This window comes from Elephantulus edwardii, unplaced genomic scaffold (genome assembly GCF_000299155.1).
Source record: "Elephantulus edwardii isolate Elephantulus edwardi_28Jun2011 unplaced genomic scaffold, EleEdw1.0 scaffold00113, whole genome shotgun sequence".
Taxonomy (NCBI): Eukaryota; Metazoa; Chordata; class Mammalia; order Macroscelidea; family Macroscelididae; genus Elephantulus; species Elephantulus edwardii.
In genome coordinates, this window is record NW_006399863.1 from 9828243 (window position 1) to 9850338 (window position 22096).

General features: G+C 53.6%; 1 protein-coding gene across 2 annotated transcripts; it reads left to right on the forward strand.

Annotated features, from left to right (window-relative positions):
* Nucleotides 1-740: 740 nt before the first annotated feature.
* On the forward strand, nucleotides 741-19057 carry TWF2 (twinfilin actin-binding protein 2). Of its 2 annotated transcripts, XM_006892255.1 has the most exons (9): nucleotides 741-765; nucleotides 4277-4354; nucleotides 7390-7568; nucleotides 8037-8132; nucleotides 8296-8400; nucleotides 8547-8672; nucleotides 9299-9449; nucleotides 9585-9706; nucleotides 9998-10363. In XM_006892255.1, the coding sequence occupies exons 1-9, from the start codon at nucleotides 741-743 to the stop codon at nucleotides 10163-10165; spliced, it is 1050 nt and encodes a 349-aa protein (XP_006892317.1). In that variant the 3' UTR covers nucleotides 10166-10363. The 2 variants fall into 2 exon arrangements, with proteins under 2 accessions (XP_006892317.1, XP_006892316.1); XM_006892254.1 differs by lacking the exons at nucleotides 741-765; nucleotides 4277-4354; nucleotides 7390-7568; ... (1 more) ...; nucleotides 8296-8400; nucleotides 9998-10363 and adding an exon at nucleotides 15962-19057 and having other exon boundaries at nucleotides 8658-8672.
* The last annotated feature ends 3039 nt before the right edge of the window (nucleotides 19058-22096 follow it).

The following is a 22096-nucleotide window of genomic DNA, read 5'->3' on the forward strand; positions in this document are numbered from 1 at the left end:
CTCCTTCGTCTCCCCCCATCTCCCCCGGCACAGGTGGTTCTTTCTCGGAAAACTGCAGGTCAGCCTAGTCTTTTTCAGATCTCTTCAATTTCGCCTCCTAGTGGCCTTAGCGCAGAGGCCTCGCCACCACTGACACCGTTCTGCCGTGTAGAAAAGTGGTTCTGGCCCCCTCCGTAAGGGCAGCGCCCACGGACCACGACCACCCTGAGATGCACGCGTCCCGCACAGGGAGGGGATGACGTAAACTCAGGCGCGCCAACCTGCGATCAGGTCCCTCACCTGCCACAAATGAGAATAAACGACGGCCCGCCCCCACCCACAGGCCCACCTGGCCTCGGGCGCACAGATTCGCGCGCACGCGCGGATCCGCCCACCCGCGGACCACCGGATCCGGGCGCACAGACACGCGCGTGCGCCCACGCCTGGCTACACGCAGGCTCCTTCCTTGGCCGCCCCCCAGGACACGCGCAGGCGCGCGCGCCGAGCTGGTCCCTCGCCGACCTACTCGGTCCCGGGCGCACACTCGGGTGCACTAGCGGCCCCTAGCCTTGGGCTCCCCGCTCGGCCTCGCCCGTCGGGGGCGGGGCGCCGCTGGAGGCGGGTCCTGCGGCACCGCCCGGGAAGCTGCGCGAGGCTCGGCGCCCGGCGCCACATCCTCCTCCTCCGGGTCCGAGCGAGCAGAGCGAGGCCAGGGCCGAGCCGAGGGCCCCGAGGGTGCGGGCGGAGCGGCGCGCGGAGCCATGGCGCACCAGACGGGCATCCATGGTGAGGGCGGATGGCGGAGGGCAAGGGGGTCGAGGGGCTCTACTCGCCGTGGCACCCTTTCCCCGCCTCTCGGTCCCTCCCTCCTCCCCGGCGATGGCCCCTGAGAAGCTTCCTGTTCTCTTTTGCAGCCTTGGGGTGGGCAGCCTTAGAGGGAGGAGTGCAGGCTTGCTGTGCACTGCTGGGAGTGGGTGTACATGTACGTACACAGCCGAGGAGCGGAATCTGTATTCCCTCCTGGGTGTGGTATGTGTGTATATGTATCTGTCTGGGTCTAGTTGTACATATTTGGTCTTTTCTGGAGGGTAGGAGGACCCGGATGTGCACATCTGGAGTCGTGTGCACGGATGTGCACGTGCCTTGTGTGTACAGCCCCGAGTGGGCACATCAGGATGTGGCTGTGCAGGCATACATCGAGGCTTCCCATGCACATGGACGAATGGTGTTTGAATGGACACCTGTGTAGGCTGCACAAGATCATCATTAGATATCAGTGTTTCTGTCTGTGGATATCTGTGCGTAAGTGCGCAATGTGGGTCCATCTCAGTGGGCATTTGTTGCCATGGTTGCATGTGCTGATGGATGTGCAGGGTTTATATGGGCCTGCTGTATATGTATGTGTTCAGGAGGGGCCCTGACCTTTGGTTTTTCCCCGGACCCTCACTTAGTCCCACAAGCTGGGCTCCGGAAAAGCTATCTTGGGGCCTTCAAGAAAGAAGAACCTCCAGTCTGACCTTGACCTTCCATTTTCCACTCAGCTCCCCAGGACTGGCCGCTGGTAGAGTTGAGAGGTCCCAGCCCCAGTCTGGAGCAGAGAAGAGGGTCCAGATAACGGGTTTGTTGGGAGAGTCTTGACCCTGGAGAACCCAAACCAGTGTTCCCCTTCCTTATGAAGTTTCCCTAGCCCAGACCATTGGTGCCACCTTCCAGGGCCCCTGGACTCCTTCTTAGACAGCCTGACAGAGAAGCAGTGGCAAGGTGCCAAGTGCCATGACCCTACTCCGGCTTCAGTGGCCCCATCTAGCACTGGCCTAGAGAGGTTGCCTGGCCTGTGGGGAAGGCCCAGGCTGCCTGCCCAGACAGTCTTAGCGGTTTGGCCATTATCCACCCCTCCCACCACACTCAGATCCCCCATCAAGTGTGTGCACCATTGACCCGCCTGACCGCCTGGATCCTGCCTTGTGGTTGTGGCCACTTGGTGGCTGAACCGCCCTGAGAGGGCTTCCCTGGCCCCGCCTCCCTCCCCCCCCCCCAGCAGAACCAGAAAAGGTGGGGCCTGGATGAGCACTCACTACCTCACAACCCAGCAGGTGGGTCAGCTTCCTCTTCTAAGTTGATGGAGGGGCAGGCTTGATGACTAAGCCCCACAGGAGGGAGTGGCCAGCTGCCCTTTCCTTCCCCTTTGGTCACTGCTGCTGCCTGCAGTCAGGAGAGAAGGAAGGACTCCCTGGGCTGATAGGACCCTGCAGGCCAGCCCAGGAGAGCACTGGATGCTTCCTTCTGCTGTGAGCAACTGCTTTGTCTCGTTTCTGGCCTGGGCACGTGGCAGGAGTGATCACACTGGGCATCCATGGACCAGTTCTGTCCTAGCCAAAGGTGTGACTCGGCTAACCCCAGAGAGGGCCAGGAGAGGAACTTGTAACTTGAGGCTCACAGGGAGGGGGAGGCAAGGCAGCCTAGGGGTTGGGCACATGAATCTTTGATGCTTGAGGCTCAGGTGTCCCAGGCCTGGCCTCTGGATTATTGATGGTTGCTGGGGAGGCATGGCTGTGTATGGGGGGGGGGTAGGGGTGTCTCTGTCTGCTCTTCCTCTGCAGAGGAGTCAGTTTGCCCTGGTAACAACAGTAGGAGAGGTATGCCAGCCTCTCCTCTGGGGAGCTTGTCAGCTCTCCTCCCAGATGGTCTGAACAAGTGGAGGGGCAACCCAGCCTAGCTTGTCCGCCATCACTGTCACCATTGCCGTAGTAATAAAGCTTGATGGAGGCTCATCATTACTGCTGGTAGCCCAGTCACGCTTTTCCATAGTTACTCCTCACCACAGCCCTCATGGACTGTGAGATTATTAGCCCCATTTTACAGATGCAGTGGAGATTCAGAATGCAGTGTTTGAAAGCTAAGACAGAGAAGCACCCCTCTGTGGAGTTTGCCCCTGGGGCATCATTCCTGGCCCCATAGGACAGTGCTGTCTCCTTACAGCTTCATACCATGAGGCTCTTGAGTCCCAAGGATCTGTCCCACTCAGGAAAGCCGCTCCCCACCCAGCCACCTTGGAGGGAGGTGCACAGCCTTAGGTCTCAAGTTCAGGGTCACCCTACAGAGGGACACCTGAGGACATGACCAGGGCTTGTTTTCTTAAAAGCTTCCTGCCTTAAGCTGTACAGACCAGACCCTATAAATACCCTCTGACCTCACCCCTCCAGCTGTGCTCCTGCCGGACTCCTCCTGACCCCTGGACAGCCTCAAGGTCACCTGCCTTGCCCCTGCTCACGGGGAGGCCCCAGCAACGCCTTTCCCCACTCGGCCCACGGTTTCTCCACCAGAAAAACGCTAGTGGGCTGCCCTCCCTTGGATCCCTTGGCTTTGAAAATATTCACCTCTGCTCTCAGGTCTTTGCTCCCTGGCTGTCACTTCCTGACTACCTCACTCCCTATTCACTCCAAGAACCAAGACTAGATCTGTTTGGAAAGTGACTCCTCTTCTAGGAAGTCTTCCCTCCTGCCTGGGTTCTGGACACTTGCTGCCTCTGTACAGGGCTGGGCTGGGGGTGAGACTAGGGGTCTGATGGTATACTTGTTGCCTGGGTGTGGATGTGCGTGCTGATGTAGGTGTGTGTATGTGTATACTTGTATGTCTTCTTGCCCACAGGCATAAGTTCAGCAATTGCCTGTGTTAGCAACCTGGAGACTGTATGTGTGAGTGATGTCTAAATGTGTCTGTTTGTGTTCGGTCAGCTGAGCATGTGTGTATGTATGAGTGTGTTTGTGTTCTTTCCCTTTCTACTTTAGGAATGTGTTTATTTGTCCATGATGTTCACATGTTGAGCACGTACACGTTGACACGTATAACACATATGTGCTGTAATGGGCATGTTTCTGCCTCTGATGTGCACATGGTGGTGGGGTGGGCATTTGTCCGTATGTGATATGACAGAGCTGGAAGTGTCCCAGGTCACCCCGGGGGTGGGCCTTCCTGAGCACTAAGGGAAAAGTGGGGGCATTCTCTCTGGGCTGACACTGCCTGTCCCAGAACTTGCCCCATCCCCTGGTGGACCAGCCCGTCCCCACCCACCCTGTCATCGAAGCTGTCCCAGCCAGCAGGCCACCCGTCTGCCACCTCTGCTGGCTAAATTTGGGAGCTTATGTTCGGCAGCCATCTCAGGTTCCCAGTCACATGGAGGGGGCTGTATTTAACCCGGCCTCCTAGCTCAGCCACCAGACCCAGGAGGACAGAGTGAGTTTACACACTGTTGCCCGTCCTGCCTTCCCTGCCCCCACCATGTTTCTTGTTCTTGTAGCTACGGAGGAGCTGAAGGAATTCTTTGCTAAAGCCCGTGCTGGCTCTATCCGGCTTATCAAGGTTGTCATTGAGGACGGTGAGTGCCCCCCATGGGCTTAGGCACGGGCGGGGGAGATGCTGGACCAACTGCTTCTGAAGTGGGGTGGTGCATGGAGAGGGTGACAGCCTCTGTCACCACATGACCAGAATTTCTTCATCTGGGAATGATTGGGGTGAAGCCACTCACAGAGAAGAACCTCACTCACTCAGCCTCTCCAGATGTGGGGGGGGGGCTGGGCTGAGTGAAGGAAGGAAGGAAGGGAGAGGAGGGGAAGGGAGGGGAGGGGAGGGTGGGTGGGCCAGTAGGTAGCAAACACCGAGTGAGCCTGCCCTGTGTAACTCATGTCACCCGCCTCTGTGGCTAATCAGCCGGGTGTCTCAGTTGCCAGCTAGGGGGAACCTAGAGAGGTCCCAGGGGATATGGGCATTCCGGGCTTGGCTAGGCCTTGTTCACATCCTGGGGGCTGCTCAGAAGGAGGTACTGAGATGCACAGATGGGGGACTCAAGCGAAGGCCTGAAGTGAGGAGGGTTTGCGGGGGCAGAGAATGAGGCTGAGGTGGGGTTTAGTCTGCTCTTCCTTCTGTGCTGCGAAGCAGTGACTGGAAGTGAGGGACGTAGACGCTGAAAGGGGAGCGGGCTGCTTCCGCCCTGAGTCCTTCCATTCCTGCTGTGGTGCTGGGTCTTCTTCAGGGTTCTTTTAGGGAGTTTGGGGTGCCTGTTCACACATTGACTTGGCCGATTTACCCCAAGCTTTATAGCGAAAGCTGTGCTGGGCTTTGTCCAGAAACCCACCCACCCCCAGCCAAAGTGGTTGCCTTCTAGTCGATCCCAACTCATAGTAACCGTGCAGGACAAAGTAGAATAGCTTAGTGGTGAGGAGTTGTGCACGGTTCGAATCTACCAGCTGCTTCAAGGGAGAAAGATGAGCAGCCTCCTCCCCATGCAGTTTACAGCCTCAGCAGATCCAGTGGAGGGTCAGCTATGAGTCCGTTCTGACTTGAGGGCAGTGAACAACAGTTGCGAGAGCAAACTGCCAGGCCTTTCTGCCACAGAGCAGCTGGTGAGTTTGAACTACTGACCTTCTGGTTAACACGTTGCCGCACACTTTTAAATTGACAACCTTGCTTAGAAACACGTATTTTTTTTTTTCAATGTAAGCCGTCATTTGCAGCAAGGTGCTAATAGCCAAACACTTAATCACCGCATCACCAGGGTTCCTTTGTGGCTTTAATCAGGGTCCTGAAATTCAGGTACTCCCAGAATTGGGCAGTCTCACTGTGGTGGGTTCTGAATGGAGTCCTCTTGGAATGCAGCCCGCAGGCTTCCACCTTAGACCAGGCCAGTTTACTCAGCTGACCTCAGACCTCACCCCTCCCTATTGCCTCTCTTCCAGACAAGTTATCCCTAAGGATGTTAGGTAGGTGGTAACTTCCAATGAACACTTAATTCTGTATTATGTTGTTGGAGTACCTGGGAGTAATAGGAGGGACTGGGGCCCCACCAACGCATAGCCATGGCCCATCTCCAGCTGATGGGACAACAGGAATGTGGTTCAGTGTAGCTAGAGCTCCTAACTTAGCTTAAGTAAGATTTCTCAACTTGAAAATAATAGTAACAGATCAAACAATGTCAGCCCAGGCTGTGACTATAGACCTTTGAAAGTCCTTGTCTGATCTCAGTTCTGGGACAGCAAGCCAGAAGGCTGGCACCCACTGGTGGGCCTGGTCCTTGCATTGGGGAACTCTGCTGTCAGGAACCTCTCTAGAGTTCTGAGGAGCAATGATGTCAGTCTAGAGACTAAGGTGTGTCTGATCCAGGTCATGGTCTTTCCAATTACATGCTATGCATCAGAGACCTGGACATTGACTAAGGATGACAGAAGAAGAATTGATGCTTTGAGTTATGGTGCTGGAGAAGAGTATTGAACCTACCATGGACTGCCAGTAGAACAAATAGGTCTGTCTTGGAGAGGCTTGGACCAGGTTTCTCTTTGGAGGCAGGGATTTTGAAGCTCTGTCTCACATGCTTTGTCATATCCTTGGAGAACGACATCATGCTTGGAAGGGTGAAGGGACAGCACAGAAAGGAAGACCCTGGATGAGAAGGATTGACATGATAGCTGGGCCAGTGAGATTAGGTGTGTCGAGTCCGTGAGACTGCCTCAGGATAGGGCAGGCTTCAGACCCATTATACGTACATAGAGTTGTTATGAGGCACAGGTGATGCAATGACACACAACACCACCACCACTGCTGGTGATTTAGTTTCCAGGACCCCTGGCCAAGCTGTAATTACCCACTTGCCAGATTTTTCCTCCAGCTGGGGCCTGTGGGCACAGGCTGACAACTTCAGTGTGTGCCCAGCTCCCCTCAGCCCTGGTACAGACACCTAGCTGAGCCATTTTGCAGGAACCTGGAGGTGGCAGGCCTGTTGTTCTTGGGCATTGGAGGTTGGCTGCTTTTGCTTTGTCACTGTTCATGGAGGGGCCTGCAGCTGACAGAGTAGCAGCAGGGTTCCTATTTATAGTGTCTGGTGGGAGCCCCATCCCCTCTTTCTGAGATGGTCCTATGGACCCGTGAGGCTTGAGACTACCTCCTTCGGCACATTTGTTCTGAGAAGCCTGGGCTGGAAGTGGTGGGCTGCAAGTCAGCTGGGCCCAAGCTGAGGGAGGCGGGGAGCAGGAAGTGGCACATTGAGATTGTGCTGGCAGGGTGGGGTCTGAGTGAGCAGCTGGGTGTGTGGGTGCCCTAGAGGGGCCACGGTGTTGATGGTTGTTGAGCGCAGCATGTCTTTGTGGGCTTGTCCACAGATGTGTGGACTCGGCCACATATTTGTGTGTGTGTGTGGTGTGTATGTTGGCTTTGTGTAGAAGGAACAGCCTTTTCCTGGAAGCTTTGTTCCCTTAGTCATTCATTTCCTCAGAGATTGAGTGATACAGCGTCTGCCTCAGGGACAGGGAGGCTCTGGGGAACGTGTGGTGGAGGGGTCAGCAGGTCATGCGGCCACCGGCCACCGTGAGAGGTGGAGGCGGAAGGTGGTCACTCCTCGGCTCACCCTGCCTCTGCTCCTAGAGCAGCTCGTGCTGGGCGCCTCGAGGGAGCTGGCGGGCGGCTGGGACCAGGACTACGACAGGGCCGTGCTGCCGCTGCTGGACGCCCAGCAGCCCTGCTACCTGCTCTACCGCCTCGACTCGCAGAATGCCCAGGGCTTCGAGTGGCTCTTCCTCGCTTGGTCACCCGACAATTCCCCCGTGAGTCTGAGGGGACCCCTTTTCCGCTCCAAGGTCAGGCCTAATTAGGGAGGGGCTGGGTCCAGGGAGGAAGATGAGATCCTGCTTGGGGGGTTTAAAGGGGAACAGAGGTTTATCCCCCAAAATCTGGGAGACCTTGTGCTAGAGGATCTGAGAGACAGACAGACAGACGGACACACCCACACCCCCACACCCTCTCTCTCTCTCTCTCCCTGTCACTGGAGCTTCAGGTCTACCAGATGAGCCTGTCTCTGGGAGACAGCAGCTTTGGCCATGAGTGCTGCTCCCCCTGTTGACCAGAACCGGCCCTGCTGCATCTCACGTCCACCTTGCGCCCTCTGCTGGTCGTGTTGCACAATGACTTTGCCAGCTCCCCAGCCCAAGGCTCCATTGGGCCCCACAGCCCAATACTTACAGGTAGAAGTAACCCTGTCCTGAGGGAGTCTCACAGCTTTCCCCTTCCTCCAGGTACGGCTGAAAATGCTGTATGCAGCCACACGGGCCACAGTGAAGAAGGAGTTTGGGGGCGGCCACATCAAGGATGAGCTCTTCGGGACCGTGAAGGTAGCCCTCACCCCCTCTTTCCCTCCATCAAAGCCCTAGGTAGGGACCAGCTCCTCAGAGTATGGGGTATTGTGCGGGCACGGGGAGGCATGGCAGAGCCCAGCAGCTGCAAGCTGGGCTTCTCTCAGAAGTTCCCCTTTGTGCCTCTTTGTCCCCTGACCAGGAGGACCTGTCCTTAGCTGGGTACCAGAAGCACCTGTCATCCTGCGCAGCACCTGCTCCACTGACCTCGGCCGAGAGAGAGCTCCAGCAGATCCGAATCAATGAGGTGGGTGCCCCGGGCTGTGGGAGGAGCCACAGCCGTGGGTCCTTGAGGACTCATCAGGCTCCCACTGGCCCAGCCAGTGCCCCTTCAGCCAGGCTGCTTCCTGGGTCTGGCCAGCCACACCCATGCTCACCCTTACCACTTCGCAGGTGAAGACCGAGATCAGCGTGGAGAGCAAGCACCAGACTCTACAGGGCCTCGCCTTCCCCCTGCAGCCCGAGGCCCAGCGGGCCCTACAGCAGCTCAAACAGAGGATAATCAACTACATCCAGCTGGTGGGTGCTCATACCCCCCGCGGCACACACACAGCCTGCCCCGGCAGGTCCACCATGTGCTCCTCGGAACACGTGGCTCCCTTTTGGGTCCCCTCCATGTATGAGTGGAATGTCCGCTCTTCCCTGTTCACATGCCGGCCCACTCGTGAGCACGCTGCCACCGGTCCTCCTGTCTCCACACTGCACACACACTCCTTCTGCATTCGCACTGACCCCGTGGCCCCCAGCCTCTCTCTCGCTCGGGCTGCTTCTGTAGTCTTTTTGTCCCCACTCTTCACCTAGACTAGGTCCCCTTACCACAACCAATCCAGATACAGCTTCCTAATTGGGAAGCCCCCTTCAAGATGAGTGGTTCCTCCCTCCCAGGGTGCGGCTCTGTATTGTCCCATCCACCCCTTTGGTGGGAAGTCCCCTCCACTAGAACCTTCAAAGGGGCAGAATTGAGTCTTCCCTCAGGAATGTTCTCTTCAGAGGGACCAGGAAGTGAAGCCTAGGAGATGGACAAACCTAGGGTCCACCCTGGCCCCTTCCTGCCGGCCAGACACACCTCAGAGGTTTCTGGGTGGTACGGTGGACCAGGGCCACTCCTGGGTAGGTGCCCTGACATCTCCTCCAACCTTTGGCAGAAGCTGGATTTGGAGCGGGAGACTATTGAGCTGGTGCACACAGAACCCACGGATGTGGCCCAGCTGCCCTCGAGGGTCCCCCGAGATGCCGCCCGATACCACTTCTTCCTCTACAAGCACAGCCATGAGGGTGACCCCCTTGAGTCCGTGGGTGAGTGGCAGCACCAGGGCCCTGAGCGTGTCTGAGCAGAAGCTGCACTGGCGGCTGGCTGTGTGGGCCTGCTGTCGGGGACACCGTGTCTGTGCTAGCCTGGCCTGACCTCTGACCTCCGTGCTCCTCCCCCAGTGTTCATCTACTCCATGCCGGGCTACAAGTGCAGCATCAAGGAGCGCATGCTCTATTCCAGCTGCAAGAGCCGCCTTCTGGACTCTGTGGAGCAGGACTTCCAGCTGGAGATCTCCAAGAAGGTAGGGCCTCTTCCCTAGGGCTCCTCACCTGCCCTCTACGGGAGTCCTGAAGTGACAGCAGAAAAGGGGGCCTGGTCTCGTATGGATGGAGAAACTAGGGCCCAAGAGGTGGCATATGTAGCACAAGGAACTCTAACCACTCGTTCCCTCTCCTTCCTCTGGATCTAGAGGGGGCAGGTAGGGGGCACAGGGCAGCAAGTCCCACGCTCAGTGTTCTTAGGGGGATCTGGGAGGAGACCCTCTAGACGGGTGTGAAATGAAGGGGATTAATGTGGCATCTACCCACCACAGATTGAGATTGGCGACGGGGCGGAGCTGACAGCTGAGTTTCTTTATGATGAAGTACACCCCAAGCAACATGCCTTCAAGCAAGCCTTCGCCAAGCCCAAGGGTCCAGGGGGCAAGCGGGGTCATAAGCGTCTCATCCGTGGCCCCGGTGAGAACGGCGATGACAGCTAGGGGCGTGGACCTGAGCCTGGTCGGCGTGTGGACTGGGGGCCACCCACCCCACTGCTCCCTGCCACCTCCCTCCATCAGCCTACACCCCTGGAGAGGGTTGTTTTCCTCGAGGCAGGGAGCTAGTGGCTGAATGCTCCTTGTAGCTTCCAAGGGCCACTGGGCTGGCATTTTGTGACCCTTTCCCATTGTTGTCTGTGCCCAGGGATCTGGGGGTCCTGCCTGGCTGCTCAGGAAGGCCAGATGGGGGTTGCCTAGCATGACCACAGCCCCCAGGGAAACTATCACTAGGATCCTGGAAGCTTTTGACCACAAAGGGTGGAGTCCATTGGGGCTGAGGCAGGGAGTCACTGCAGGACGGGATGGGTGAATGCTGTTATTTTCTAAAGAATAAAATATTTTTAAATCAACACCTGAGCTTGCCTCTGAAGGACAACTTCTGGGTTTGGGAGTCAGAAGGGCCTGTGCATACCCCTGCCACTGTCTCAGCACAAGGGGACAGTCTGTCTGGTAGAGGGAGACCCAGGCTGCCTGGCTGTGGGCATTGGGGAGGGAACGCTGTTTATGTCCATGTGTGAGCAAAGATAACAGTCTTGATGTGTGTCGAGGGGTTGTCCCAGGAAACAGACATGCTCATGGGGTCTGAAGGATCTGATGTGTTCGTTTTCTGTGGCTCCTGTAACCAGTAACCACATACTTGGTGGCTTGAATCTTGGTTATCTAGCTCTGCTCTAACTGCACAACCACAAGTGGTTTTTTTATTCATAGTTTAGGAGGTTGGTAAGTGCTGTCAAGTCGACCTCCTCAGCGACCCTGTGAATGACAAATCTAAACCTTGCCCTGTCCTGTGCCATCTTCATCTCTGATACACCTGAGCCCACTGTTACAGTCACTGTGTCAGTCGAGGATTGATCCACTGTTCTGATTGAGGGCAGTCGGTTGAGTTGAGGTTTGCACTGAATGACAGTCTTTCCTATTCTTTACATGATGTGAAACAACTTGGTAGATTATCAGTGATTTCATTTACTTGGATCCAAAATCCCTGGCACCAGCAGTCAAGAAATCATAAGATGTGTTACACTGGGGAAATCTGTCAAGGACCTCTCCAGAGTTCTAAAGAGCAACAATACCAGTTTAAAGACGAAGGTGCTTCTGAAACACACTCTACATAAACAGCCTGGGATTCAGGTAATATAGGCAGTCTTAGATGTTCCTTCCCAACAACTTTGAATGTCACTAACAATTCAGATTTTAAGATATCTGACAGAACTTTCAGGGGCCAGCTATGTATTTGCAGAAGCAAAAAGAAAAAAAAATAACCCCACCCAGACACACCTCTATAGAACCTTGTGGAGAACACAGCTATGAAGATCAATCAATAGCTTATGTCCTGTGATGACAAACACATGACCAGATGGAGTCCATCTTGAAAGCCAACTGCTTGAGCCTCCTGGTTTGCATATTTCCTTTTCTAAGAAAATCCAGCCTGTCCCTCCTGAAAATGTTAAATACATACAAGCTCTTCCCCACACCCTTAATCTGAACTACAGAGAGATTCCTTCAAAGCTTCCCTTCCTTGAGAACATTTCAAGATTCTCCATTTGCTGAAAGTGGAGGAAAAGACATTTACTCACCATGTGCCTATTTATTCCTTACTAGAATAAAAGGCAAGGACCCTTCGAGTTCTACTGAAGTCGAGTTGGCAACATGAGTCCTATTGAAGGAACAAACCTTGAGCACCCCCCACATGCCACATGAACCGGGATCTGTGAGTGAGGACCGAAGGCCTCTACCCTTGCAAAGCTCACATTCCAGCAGGGGATAAAGTAACATGCAATGAGCGCCTTGCTCACAGGTGAAATTGTGCTCTAAGGAAGGAGAATGATGAGCAGAGGGCTGAAGAGCAGCAGGTATGGGTTGGGAGTGACAGGCCTCATTGAGATGGGGCCATGTGAGCAAGGACTTGGAGCAGGGGAAAGAGGGGCCTGAGTCTCCTTAGTAGTTTGAATATACATGCCTCATGGCCTTTGGACACACACTTTTCTCTGCCTGGAGGTTCTGAACAGTTAAGGAGACCTTGAGGGCTGGAAACAGGCCAGGGAGGTAGAGGGAAGGGACGATAACATAGGGTCTTGGCCTGCTGGGATGTGGACCGTGGCTGTGACTCAAACTCATAGAACAGCAACACAAATTAGTATACCCCTCCCCCTCCATGTTCATTGCAGCATTATTTACAATAGCAAAAGAGTTGGAAACACTGCAAGTGTCCATCAACTAATGTATGGCTAAAGAAACTAGTATCTTCACACAATGGTGTATTATACATCACTAAAATACAGTCAAGACTTTGTGAAATACTGTCCAACATGGGTGAATCAAGAACAAACCATGCTGAGTGATGTCAGTCAGTCAGTCACAAAAGGACTTATGAGATGTTGTTAAGTGCCATCAAGTCTGCACTGACTCAAAGCTAATCCTCTAGTGGGTTTTCAGAGACTCTGAATTGTACCGGAAGTGATTGCCCATCTTGCTCCTTGTGGAGCAAGTGGTAGATTCAAACCGTGTACTTTGGAGTTGGCAGCACAACTTCTTACCACTAGGCCATCAGAGATCCCTTTGAGGTATGTTGTGTGCTATCGACTCAACCATCCCATAGCTGACCCTCCAGAGGGTTTTCAGGGGCAGTAAACCAGACTCCCTCGCTGTCCCTCCACATTTTCAAGCATGAGGTCCGTCTCCAAGGAATAGCCTCTCCCGGCACCATGTCCAAAGTATGTGGGGAAAAATCTTCATCATCTTGGCCTCCAAGGAACACTACAGCTGCACCTCCTTCAAGACATACCTGTTTGTTCTTTTGGCAGCTCATGGGATATTCAACACTCTTCTCCAACACCACAGTTCAAAGGCGTCAATTGTCCCGTCATCCTTGTTCATTGTCCAGCTCTCAGATGCATGGCAAGTTAGTGGAAAAGACCATGGCCTGAATCAGCACACTTTAGTCCTCAAACCGGCCTTGATCTTCAATAATCTGGATAGATCCCTGACTACAGACTTTTCCAGTGCAATATGACTCCTGATCTCCTGATTACTGGTACCAAGTGTATTGATTATAAGATATGTAGAGATCTAAGTAAGATGAAGTCATTGACAATCTCAGTCTTTTCTCCATCTATCATGATGTGTCAAATGTGATAATGGTTACCCATGGTGGACAGTGTTTGGTGGAGCTCCCCAGTTAAAACAAACAGAAGTGGAATTCATTTCCGAGATAGCTTGCCTCCAGAAACCCTATGAACTTGGAGAAATGATGAAAGTTATACAAGTGTTCTGGGTCGCTGTGTGTCTTTCATTCATTCTTAGGGTCACTATGAGTCTTAACTAACTCAATGGCACTTAACAACAACAACAACAACAATCATGATGTTGCCTGTCAGGTCAGTGCACGGATTTTTGTTTTCTTAATGTTGAGATGCAATCTATATTGAAGGCTTCAGTATTCAACCTTCTGTAGCAAGTGCTTCTCACTTTTAGCAAGCAAGGCTGTGTTATCTGCATAATGAATGTTACTAATTCAGTCTTCCTCCAATCTTGATGCTATGCTCCACTTCACAGAGTCCAGCTTCTTGAATAATTTGCTCAGCATACTGATTAAATAGGTTTACAGAAAGGGTATAACCCTGATGTACGCCTTTCTTAATTTTAAACCATGCAATGTTCCCTTGCTCTGTTCACAATAATCCAAGCATGATGTCCCTCTCCAAGGAATAACCTCTCCTAGCAACATGCCCAAAGTATGTGAGATGAAGTTTCATTATCTTTGCCTCCAAGACGCATTCTGAGACATCACGCTTGGATTTTTTTTTACTCCAAATTAAAAATCATAAATAAATAAAAAGACAAGTATGGAGGATCTGAGCATGGAGGGACAAGATCTGCCTTTATTGTAATGAATCCTTCCAGGACTCAAGTGAAAATAGACTGTGAACCATGTCATCAGCAGTGCGCAGCCCATGAGGACGAGGCTGTGCAGCTTAGGCAGGTGGTAGCCATAGAAGTGATAGGTAGATTCCGACAGATTCTGAAGGTGGACCCGGCACAACCTGCTGAGAGATCCCAGGTCACCTGAGGGCTTTGAGCCTTAGAAGTTTGAGTTCTAGGCCCTTAGGTGAGGAGAAGCAGACAATCAGCCAGAGGGTCCCAGTGGATCAAGAAGTCTGTATGGGGGACAAGCTGTGCTCTGATGGGGGCCAGAGGGAAGGAATATATGTGGGAGGAAGATGCTGCCGTGTGGCTGCAGGGAAGGCAGGTGTGGCCTGCTGAGGCTCAGGGCCCCGGCATGTGTCAGCATCCTTGTCCTGGAAGGCCACCTGTCCGGTGGGGAGGAGAGGATGGAGGCTAAGGGTAAAAGATCCTTTGCATAATGGAGACTCTGGTTTGAGTGTCAATAATAAAATGGAACAGTTGAAGTTTTTCATGGAGCTTGGACTGAGCACCAAGCCTCTTACTCCAAGTCCCCCAGAAGGCAGATGTCAACCCCCCACGGGGTGCTGTGATTTTTAGAAGATGCATGGGGCAAGGGCTCACTCTGAGTGGAGTGGAAAGAGGAAGGAGTGAAAGGATGGGTGCCATTTGGCTATGCAAATTGTGTCCGATTCATCGCTCCCAGGCCCTTGGCCTCGACATCGGTGGTAGGCCTGAGGGGAGCCTGTTGCTCCTATGGCAAAGAATTTCCTGGGGGTTTGAGGGCCCCCATCCTTTCCCACTACCACTTTACCAGGAAACAGAACAGAGCTTTTCCCTGATCTCTGACGGGGGCGCCAGACTTGGGGTAGAGGCAGGTGGAGGGGCTGCCAGGCTCTTGTGAAATTCGTACTTCCTCTTTTGCTCTGAATCTCTGCTACTTGTAGAAGACGCCTTGAGCACAAAGCCCAGTCTGCTAGCTGGCCTTCTGGAGAAGCACAGCTGTCCATCATGGTAGGAGAGCCTTCAGCCCTGGGAGAAAAACAGCCTGGCAAGGGGTGGAGAAGGGGGAAACTTACGGTTTATATGGCCTGGGGGACCCTCATAGAACCGTGGAGGCGTTAGAGCAGAAGCCCTTCTCTGAGCCGCAAGCCCCAAACCCATTGTGTGGATGGAGAGACTGAGACCCAGGGCTGCAGGTAGGGTTGGAGCAAGCCAAGATCCTGATGCCCAGGGCTGGGCTCTAAACTGTCACTTTGATTGATACACCTGATTTGTTCTGACACACATCCAGGTTGAGTGCCCCCAGGCTGGGACTGAGGAGACAGGCAGGCAGTAAAAGCTGCGACTAGCCAGCACACCAGGTGTGGTGGCCTTTAAGGACAGAGCAGGGGCCCCTCATTTTTTGACTGGACCTTGGTCAAAGGAAGACAGTAGGGCTGGAGGACTGGCAGAGGGTATAGAGGATTTTCAGGGCAGTGAGAGGGCAGAGGCCAGAGAAGTGGCCTCTGAGGAAAGGAAGGGGTCGCTGACTGCCTTGCCCGGCCTCCATTGCACCTGGTGTCTGGTTGAGAGAAAACTCTAAACTGCAGGAATTAATTCAAGGTCTGAGATATTTGTCCAGAGGATGATTTAAAGTTGGGGCCTGAGGCTGAATCTAGATCCTCAGAGATTCTGCCTCCAGGATGGGATGGGGGCCTGTGGAGAGGAAGGAACCTTCTTGGGGAGGGTTGGAAGAAAGAAGAGCCATCTGGCCAGGGCTGGAGGACCCCTAGGATGGGGGAGGGTAGAGGTAGAGCTTGAGCTGGGACAGGACATTCATGCAGCCCCCGCCACCAGGGCCCCTGCTCCCGGGCCCTGCACCCTCTATCTCTTTTGGTCCAGGCCTCTGCACTGGCCATGACGCTGGCCCTGGGCACGCTGCCTGCATTCCTGCCCTGTGAACTGAAGCCCCAAGGCCTGGTCAACTGCAACTGGCTCTTCCTGAAGTCCGTTCCCCACTTCTCCGCTGCAGCTCCCCGTGGCAACGTCACCAGCCTCACCCTTCGCTCCAACCGCATCCACCACCTTCACGCCTCTGACTTCGCCCAGCTGCCCAAGCTGCGGCACCTCGATCTCAAGTGGAACTGCCCACCCATCGGCCTCAGCCCCATGCACTACTCCTGCCACATGACCATCGAGCAGGGCACCTTCCTGGCTGTGCCCACCCTGGAGGAGCTGGACCTCAGCTACAACAGCATCACGGCTGTGCCTGCCCTGCCCGGCTCCCTCATGTCCCTGTCCCTCAGCCACACAAGCATCCTGGTCCTCGACTCCACCGCCTTGGCCGGCCTGCATGCCCTGCGCTTCCTGTTCATGGACGGCAATTGCTATTATAAGAACCCCTGCAGGCAGGCGTTGAGGGTGGCCCCGGGCGCCCTCCTTGGCCTTAGCAACCTCACCCATCTGTCACTCAAGTATAACAACCTCACTTCTGTGCCCAGAAACCTGCCCCCAAGCCTGGAGTACCTGCTGCTGTCCTTCAACCACATCATCAGCTTGGGCCCCGGGGACCTGGCCAACCTGACTGCCTTACGTGTACTGGACGTGGGTGGGAACTGCCGACGCTGCGACCACGCCCGCAACCCCTGCAGGGAGTGCCCCCGTGGCTTCCCCAAGCTACACAACGACACCTTTCGCCACCTGAGCCACCTCGAAGGCCTGGTGCTGAAGGACAGCTCCCTCTACAGCCTCAAGTCGGCTTGGTTCCGTGGGCTGAGCAACCTCACAGCGCTGGACCTGAGCGAGAACTTCCTGTACGACTGCATCACCAAAACCAAGGCCTTCCATGGCCTGACGCGCCTGCGCAAGCTCAACCTGTCCTTTAACTACCACAAGAAGGTGTCCTTCGCGCACCTGCTCCTGGCACCCTCCTTCGGGAGCCTGACTTCCCTGCAGGATCTGGACATGCACGGTATCTTCTTCCGCTCGCTCAACAAGACCACGCTGCAGCCTCTGATCGGCCTGCCCGTCCTCAGGCGTCTGCATCTGCAGATGAACTTCATCGAGCAGGCTCAGCTGGGCATCTTTGGGGCCTTCCCCAGCCTGAAGCTCGTGGACCTGTCTGGTAACCGCATCAGCGGGCCCTGGGAGCTGGAGGCCAGCAGCAGGGGGGCAGATGATGGGCAAGAGGCCTGGCTGAGGTCTGGAGACCCCTCTCCAGGCCCACTGGAGCCCCTCCGCTCTGAGGGCTTCATGCCTCGCTGCAGCAACTTCAACTTCACCTTGGACCTGTCGAGGAACAACCTGGGGACAGTGAAGCCTGAGATGTTCACTCAGCTGTCGCACCTCGAGTGCCTGAGCCTGAGCCACAACAGCATCGCGCAGACAGTCAACGGCTCGCAGTTCGTGCCCCTGACCAACCTGAGGGTGCTGGACCTGTCCTACAACAAACTGGACCTGTACTACGGGAGTTCGTTCACGGAGCTGCCGAAGCTGCAGGCCCTGGACCTCAGCTACAACAGCCAGCCCTTCAGCATGCAGGGCATCGGCCACAACCTCAGCTTCGTGGCCTTCCTGCCTGCCTTGCGCTACCTCAGTCTGGCGAACAACAACATCGGCAGCCGAGTGTCCCAGAAGCTCTGCAGCAGCTCACTGTTGGCCTTGGACTTCAGCGGTAACACCCTGAGCCACATGTGGGCGGAGGGAGATCTCTACCTCCACTTCTTCAAAGACCTGAAGTACCTGGTGCACTTGGACCTATCCCAGAATCATCTGCACACGCTCGTGTACCAAAACCTAGTCAACCTTCCCAGCAGCCTGCGGCTGCTTCGACTTCACGGCAATCATTTGGCCTTCTTTAACTGGAGCAACCTGGTCCTCCTGCCCAACCTGGAAGTGCTGGACCTCTCAGGAAACCAGCTGAAGGCCCTGAACAACAGCAGCCTGCCTGCTGGCACGAGGCTCCAGCGCCTGGATGTCAGCCACAACAGCATCAGCCTGGTGGCTCCTGGTTTCTTTGCTACAGCTACAGAGCTGCGTGAGCTCAACCTCAGCGCCAACGCCCTCACGACCGTGGATCCCGCCTGGTTTGGGCCCTGGGCAGGTGTCCTGAGGGTACTGGACGTGAGCGCCAACCCCTTGCACTGCGCCTGTGGGGCAGTGTTCGTGGAGTTCCTGTTGGAGGTGCAGGACGCGGTCCCCGGTCTCCCGAGCCGTGTGCAGTGTGGCAGCCCCGGCCAGCTGCAGGGCCGCAGCATCTTCTACCAGGATCTGCGCCTCTGCTTGGACGAGGACCTGTCCTGGGACTGCTTTGGCCTGTCGCTGCTGATGGTGGCCCTGGGGCTGGCTGTGCCCCTGCTGCACCATCTCTGTGGCTGGGACCTCTGGTACTGCTTCCACCTGTGCCTGGCCTGGCTTCCCCGGCGGGGCCAGCAGCGGGGCGAGGACGCGGGCGCTCCACTTTATGATGCCTTTGTGGTCTTCGACAAGGCACAGGGCGCGGTGGCCGACTGGGTGTACAACGAGCTGCGGGCGCGGCTGGAGGAGCTCAGGGGGCGCAGAGCGCTGCGCCTGTGTCTGGAGGAGCGAGACTGGCTGCCCGGTAAGACCCTCTTCGAGAACCTGTGGACCTCGGTCTACTGCAGCCGCAAGACGCTGTTTGTGCTGGCCCACACCGACCGTGTCAGTGGCCTCCTGCGCGCCAGCTTCCTGCTGGCCCAGCAGCGCCTGCTGGAGGACCGCAAGGATGTGGTGGTGCTGGTGATCCTGCGCCCCGCCGCCCACCGCTCCCGCTACGTGAGGCTGCGCCAGCGCCTCTGCCGCCAGAGCGTCCTCTTCTGGCCCCACCAGCCCAGTGGCCAGGCCAACTTCTGGGCCCAACTGAGTGTGGCCTTGACCAGGGACAACAACCAGTTCTACAATAAAAACTTCTGCCAGGGACCTACAGCTGAATAGGACTGAGCAACTTGGAGCATTGCCGCCGCCTCCAGGCTCAAACTCAACCTCTTTGTAAGGCACGTGCCCTTACCTGCCTGGAGCTCCAAGTCCTGATGCCCTGCACTTGGCATATAGCAACAGTTGTTGTTAGGTTTCATCGAGTCGACAACTTATGGGGATCCTGTGAGCAACAGATCTGAACCTTGTCCTGTCCTATGCTATCTCACGATCTCTGATATGCTTCTTGTTGTTATTGTTATGTGCCGTCGAGTCGTTTGCGTTTGCGACTTTGCGACTCACAGCGACCCTATGTACAACAGCCCTAAAACCTGCTCTGTCCTGTTTCAATCGCACTGCTTCTGACACACCTATCCCAATTACCCCAGTCACTGAATCAATCCACCTCATAGAGGGTCTTCCCCTCCTGCGCTGTCCGTCCACCCTACCAAGCATGATGTCCCTCTCCAAGGATCTGTCTCTCCTTACAACGTGTCCAAAGTATGTCAGACGAAGCCCCAGAATCCTGGACTCCAAGGAGTAGCCTGGTTTAACCCTCTCCAAATGTGTGATATGCTTGAGCCTAATATTAATTACAGTCACTGTGCCATTTCATCTCATCGAGGGTCTTTCTCTCTTTCTCTGACCCTCCACCTTTCTCAACATGATGTCTTTTTTTCAAGAACTAGTTCCTCCTGACAACATGTCCAAAGTATGTGAAATGAAGTTTGACCACCCTTGCCTTTAAGACGTACCCTGGTTGCATTTCTTCCAAGACGGACTGGTTTGTTCTTCTGGCAATAGATGAAGATATTCGGTACTCTTCTCCAACATCAAAATTCAAAGATGATGATTCTTCTTTCATCCTTATTCATTTTCCAACTTTCAGATGCATAGGAAATAATTGAAAAGATCAGGCACATCTTAGTCATTAAACAGACTTTTTTTTTTTTTAATACTTTGAAGAGGTTCCTGACAGCAGATTCTCCCAATGCAACATTTTTTTAAATTTCTTGACTGTTACCATGGGTGTTTATAGTTTATCCAAGAAAAATGAAATTGTTGACAATTTAAATGTTTTCTCCATCTATCACAATGTTGCATATTGGTCCAGTGGTGAGGAATTTTGTTTTCCTGATGTTGAGATGTAATCGATATGTTCTTGTTATGTGTCTTTGAGTTGCTTACAACTCATAACAACCCTGTGTACAACAGCTCTGAACCCTGCTCTATCTTGAGGCAATTTCATTGTCTCTGACACACCTACTCCTCTTACCCCAGACACTGAGTCGATTCGTCTCATCAAGGGTCTTCCTCTCTTGCAGTGTCCCTCCACCCTCGCAAGCATGACATCCCTCTCCATGGACTGGTCTCTCCTTGAAACATGAACAAAGTATGTCAGACAGAGCTTCAGAATCCTTGCCTTCAAGGAGAACCTGGTTTCACCCTCTCCAGGATGAACCTGTTTGTTCTCCTGGCAGTCCATGGTATATTCAATACTCTTCTCTAGCACCACAGCTCAAAGACATCAATTCTCCTATTATCCCTAGTCATTGTCCAGCTTTCTGATGCATAGCAGGTAATTATGAAGACCATCAGGTACACCTTAGTCTCCAGACTGATATTATTACTCTTCAGTACTCTAGGGAGGTCCCTGACAGCAGACTTTCCCAATGCAATTTGTATTTTGAATTGTAATTGATACAGGTATTCAAGAAATGTTACTGGAATATTGGACAGTAAATCCTGAACTCACTGGAGAGGAAGGGTAAGGGACGAAAGGAGAATTGAAGTGCTTCGGGAGAATTTACAATGGGGAAGGGAGGGTCTTCAGCAAGGGAGGAGGCTGCTAAAGGTAGATTTGGTCGTGGTATCTATTTAAGAAAGTCTCAGGATGATATCTGAAATGTAGTCCTAATCTAGGGTGGGTCTCCTGCTTCTTCCATCCTTTCTCCTTGGTCCAAATCCCTGCTGTGTGTTGGCCTCAGTATCTGTCTCTCTTGCCCACTGGACTGAAAAGCTCTTGAACGCATATAGAACCTACAGACCTGGCTCTTTTATGGTCTCCAGCAAGGCACCCTGTGGTAGAAGTTTTGGTCAACACTTATTCCCAGGTTGAGAACTGCGACCTCTAGTGGTCAAGCCTGTGCTGGGCTAAGGAGACTGGCTTAATGTTTGCATTGGAAACATCTGGAGGTGCTGGGTCTCTCTGTTATCAAAAAGATAACTACATGATATTCAGATGGCCAACATGAAAAAAAAAACTCTCAAGATCATTAGCTACTGTTGTTGTTACAAGTGCCGTGGATTCAGGTACGACCCATAGCAACAACAGGTCTGAACTCTGTTCTATCCTTTACCATCTTTATCATCCTCAACACATTTGAGTCCATTGCCACAAATACTTCATCAATCCAGCTCACTGAGGGTCTTCCTCTCATTCACTTAACCCTACACCTTTCCAAACATGATGTCGCTTCCCAAGGAATAGCCTTGCCTAACAAAACCTCCAAAATAATGTGAGGCAAAGCTTCACCATCTTTGCCTCCAGTGTACACATTGGTTGCACTTTTCCCAAGACATAATTATCTGTTCCTTGGGAAGTCCATGGGATGGATATTCGGCACTCTTCTCTAGCACCACAACTCAAATGCATTAATTCTTCTCTTGTCATCCTTTCTCATTGTCCAGCTCTCAGAGAGATGTAAATCCAAATTACAATTAGATATCATCTCACCCCAGCAAACCAGCAATGCTCCATCAGACGTTAAACAATAAATGCTCATGAGGGTGTGGAGAGATTGAAATATTCCTACATTGCCGGTGGAAATTTACCTGGCTTTGGTATCAAGGATATGTTTGCTTCATAGAATGAGTCTGGGAGAATTCCATCTTTTTCTATTTTCTGAAATAGTTTATGTAGAATTGATGACATTTCTTCTTTGAATGTTTGATAAAATTCACTTGTAAAACCATCTGGTCAAAATAAATAAATTAATTAAAAAAAACCACCAAAACCCAAAACCATCTGGTTCAGGGCTTTTTTGCCTGGAAGTTGTT

Bases quoted from the DNA above. Each gene is read 5' to 3' on its own strand.
- TWF2 (XM_006892254.1), top strand. From the start codon at position 9,599: ATGCCGGGCTACAAGTGCAGCATCAAGGAGCGCATGCTCTATTCCAGC. The intron at 9,707-15,961 runs GTAGGGCCTCTT...CCCCGCCACCAG, and splicing joins AGCTGGAGATCTCCAAGAAG to GGCCCCTGCTCCCGGGCCCT.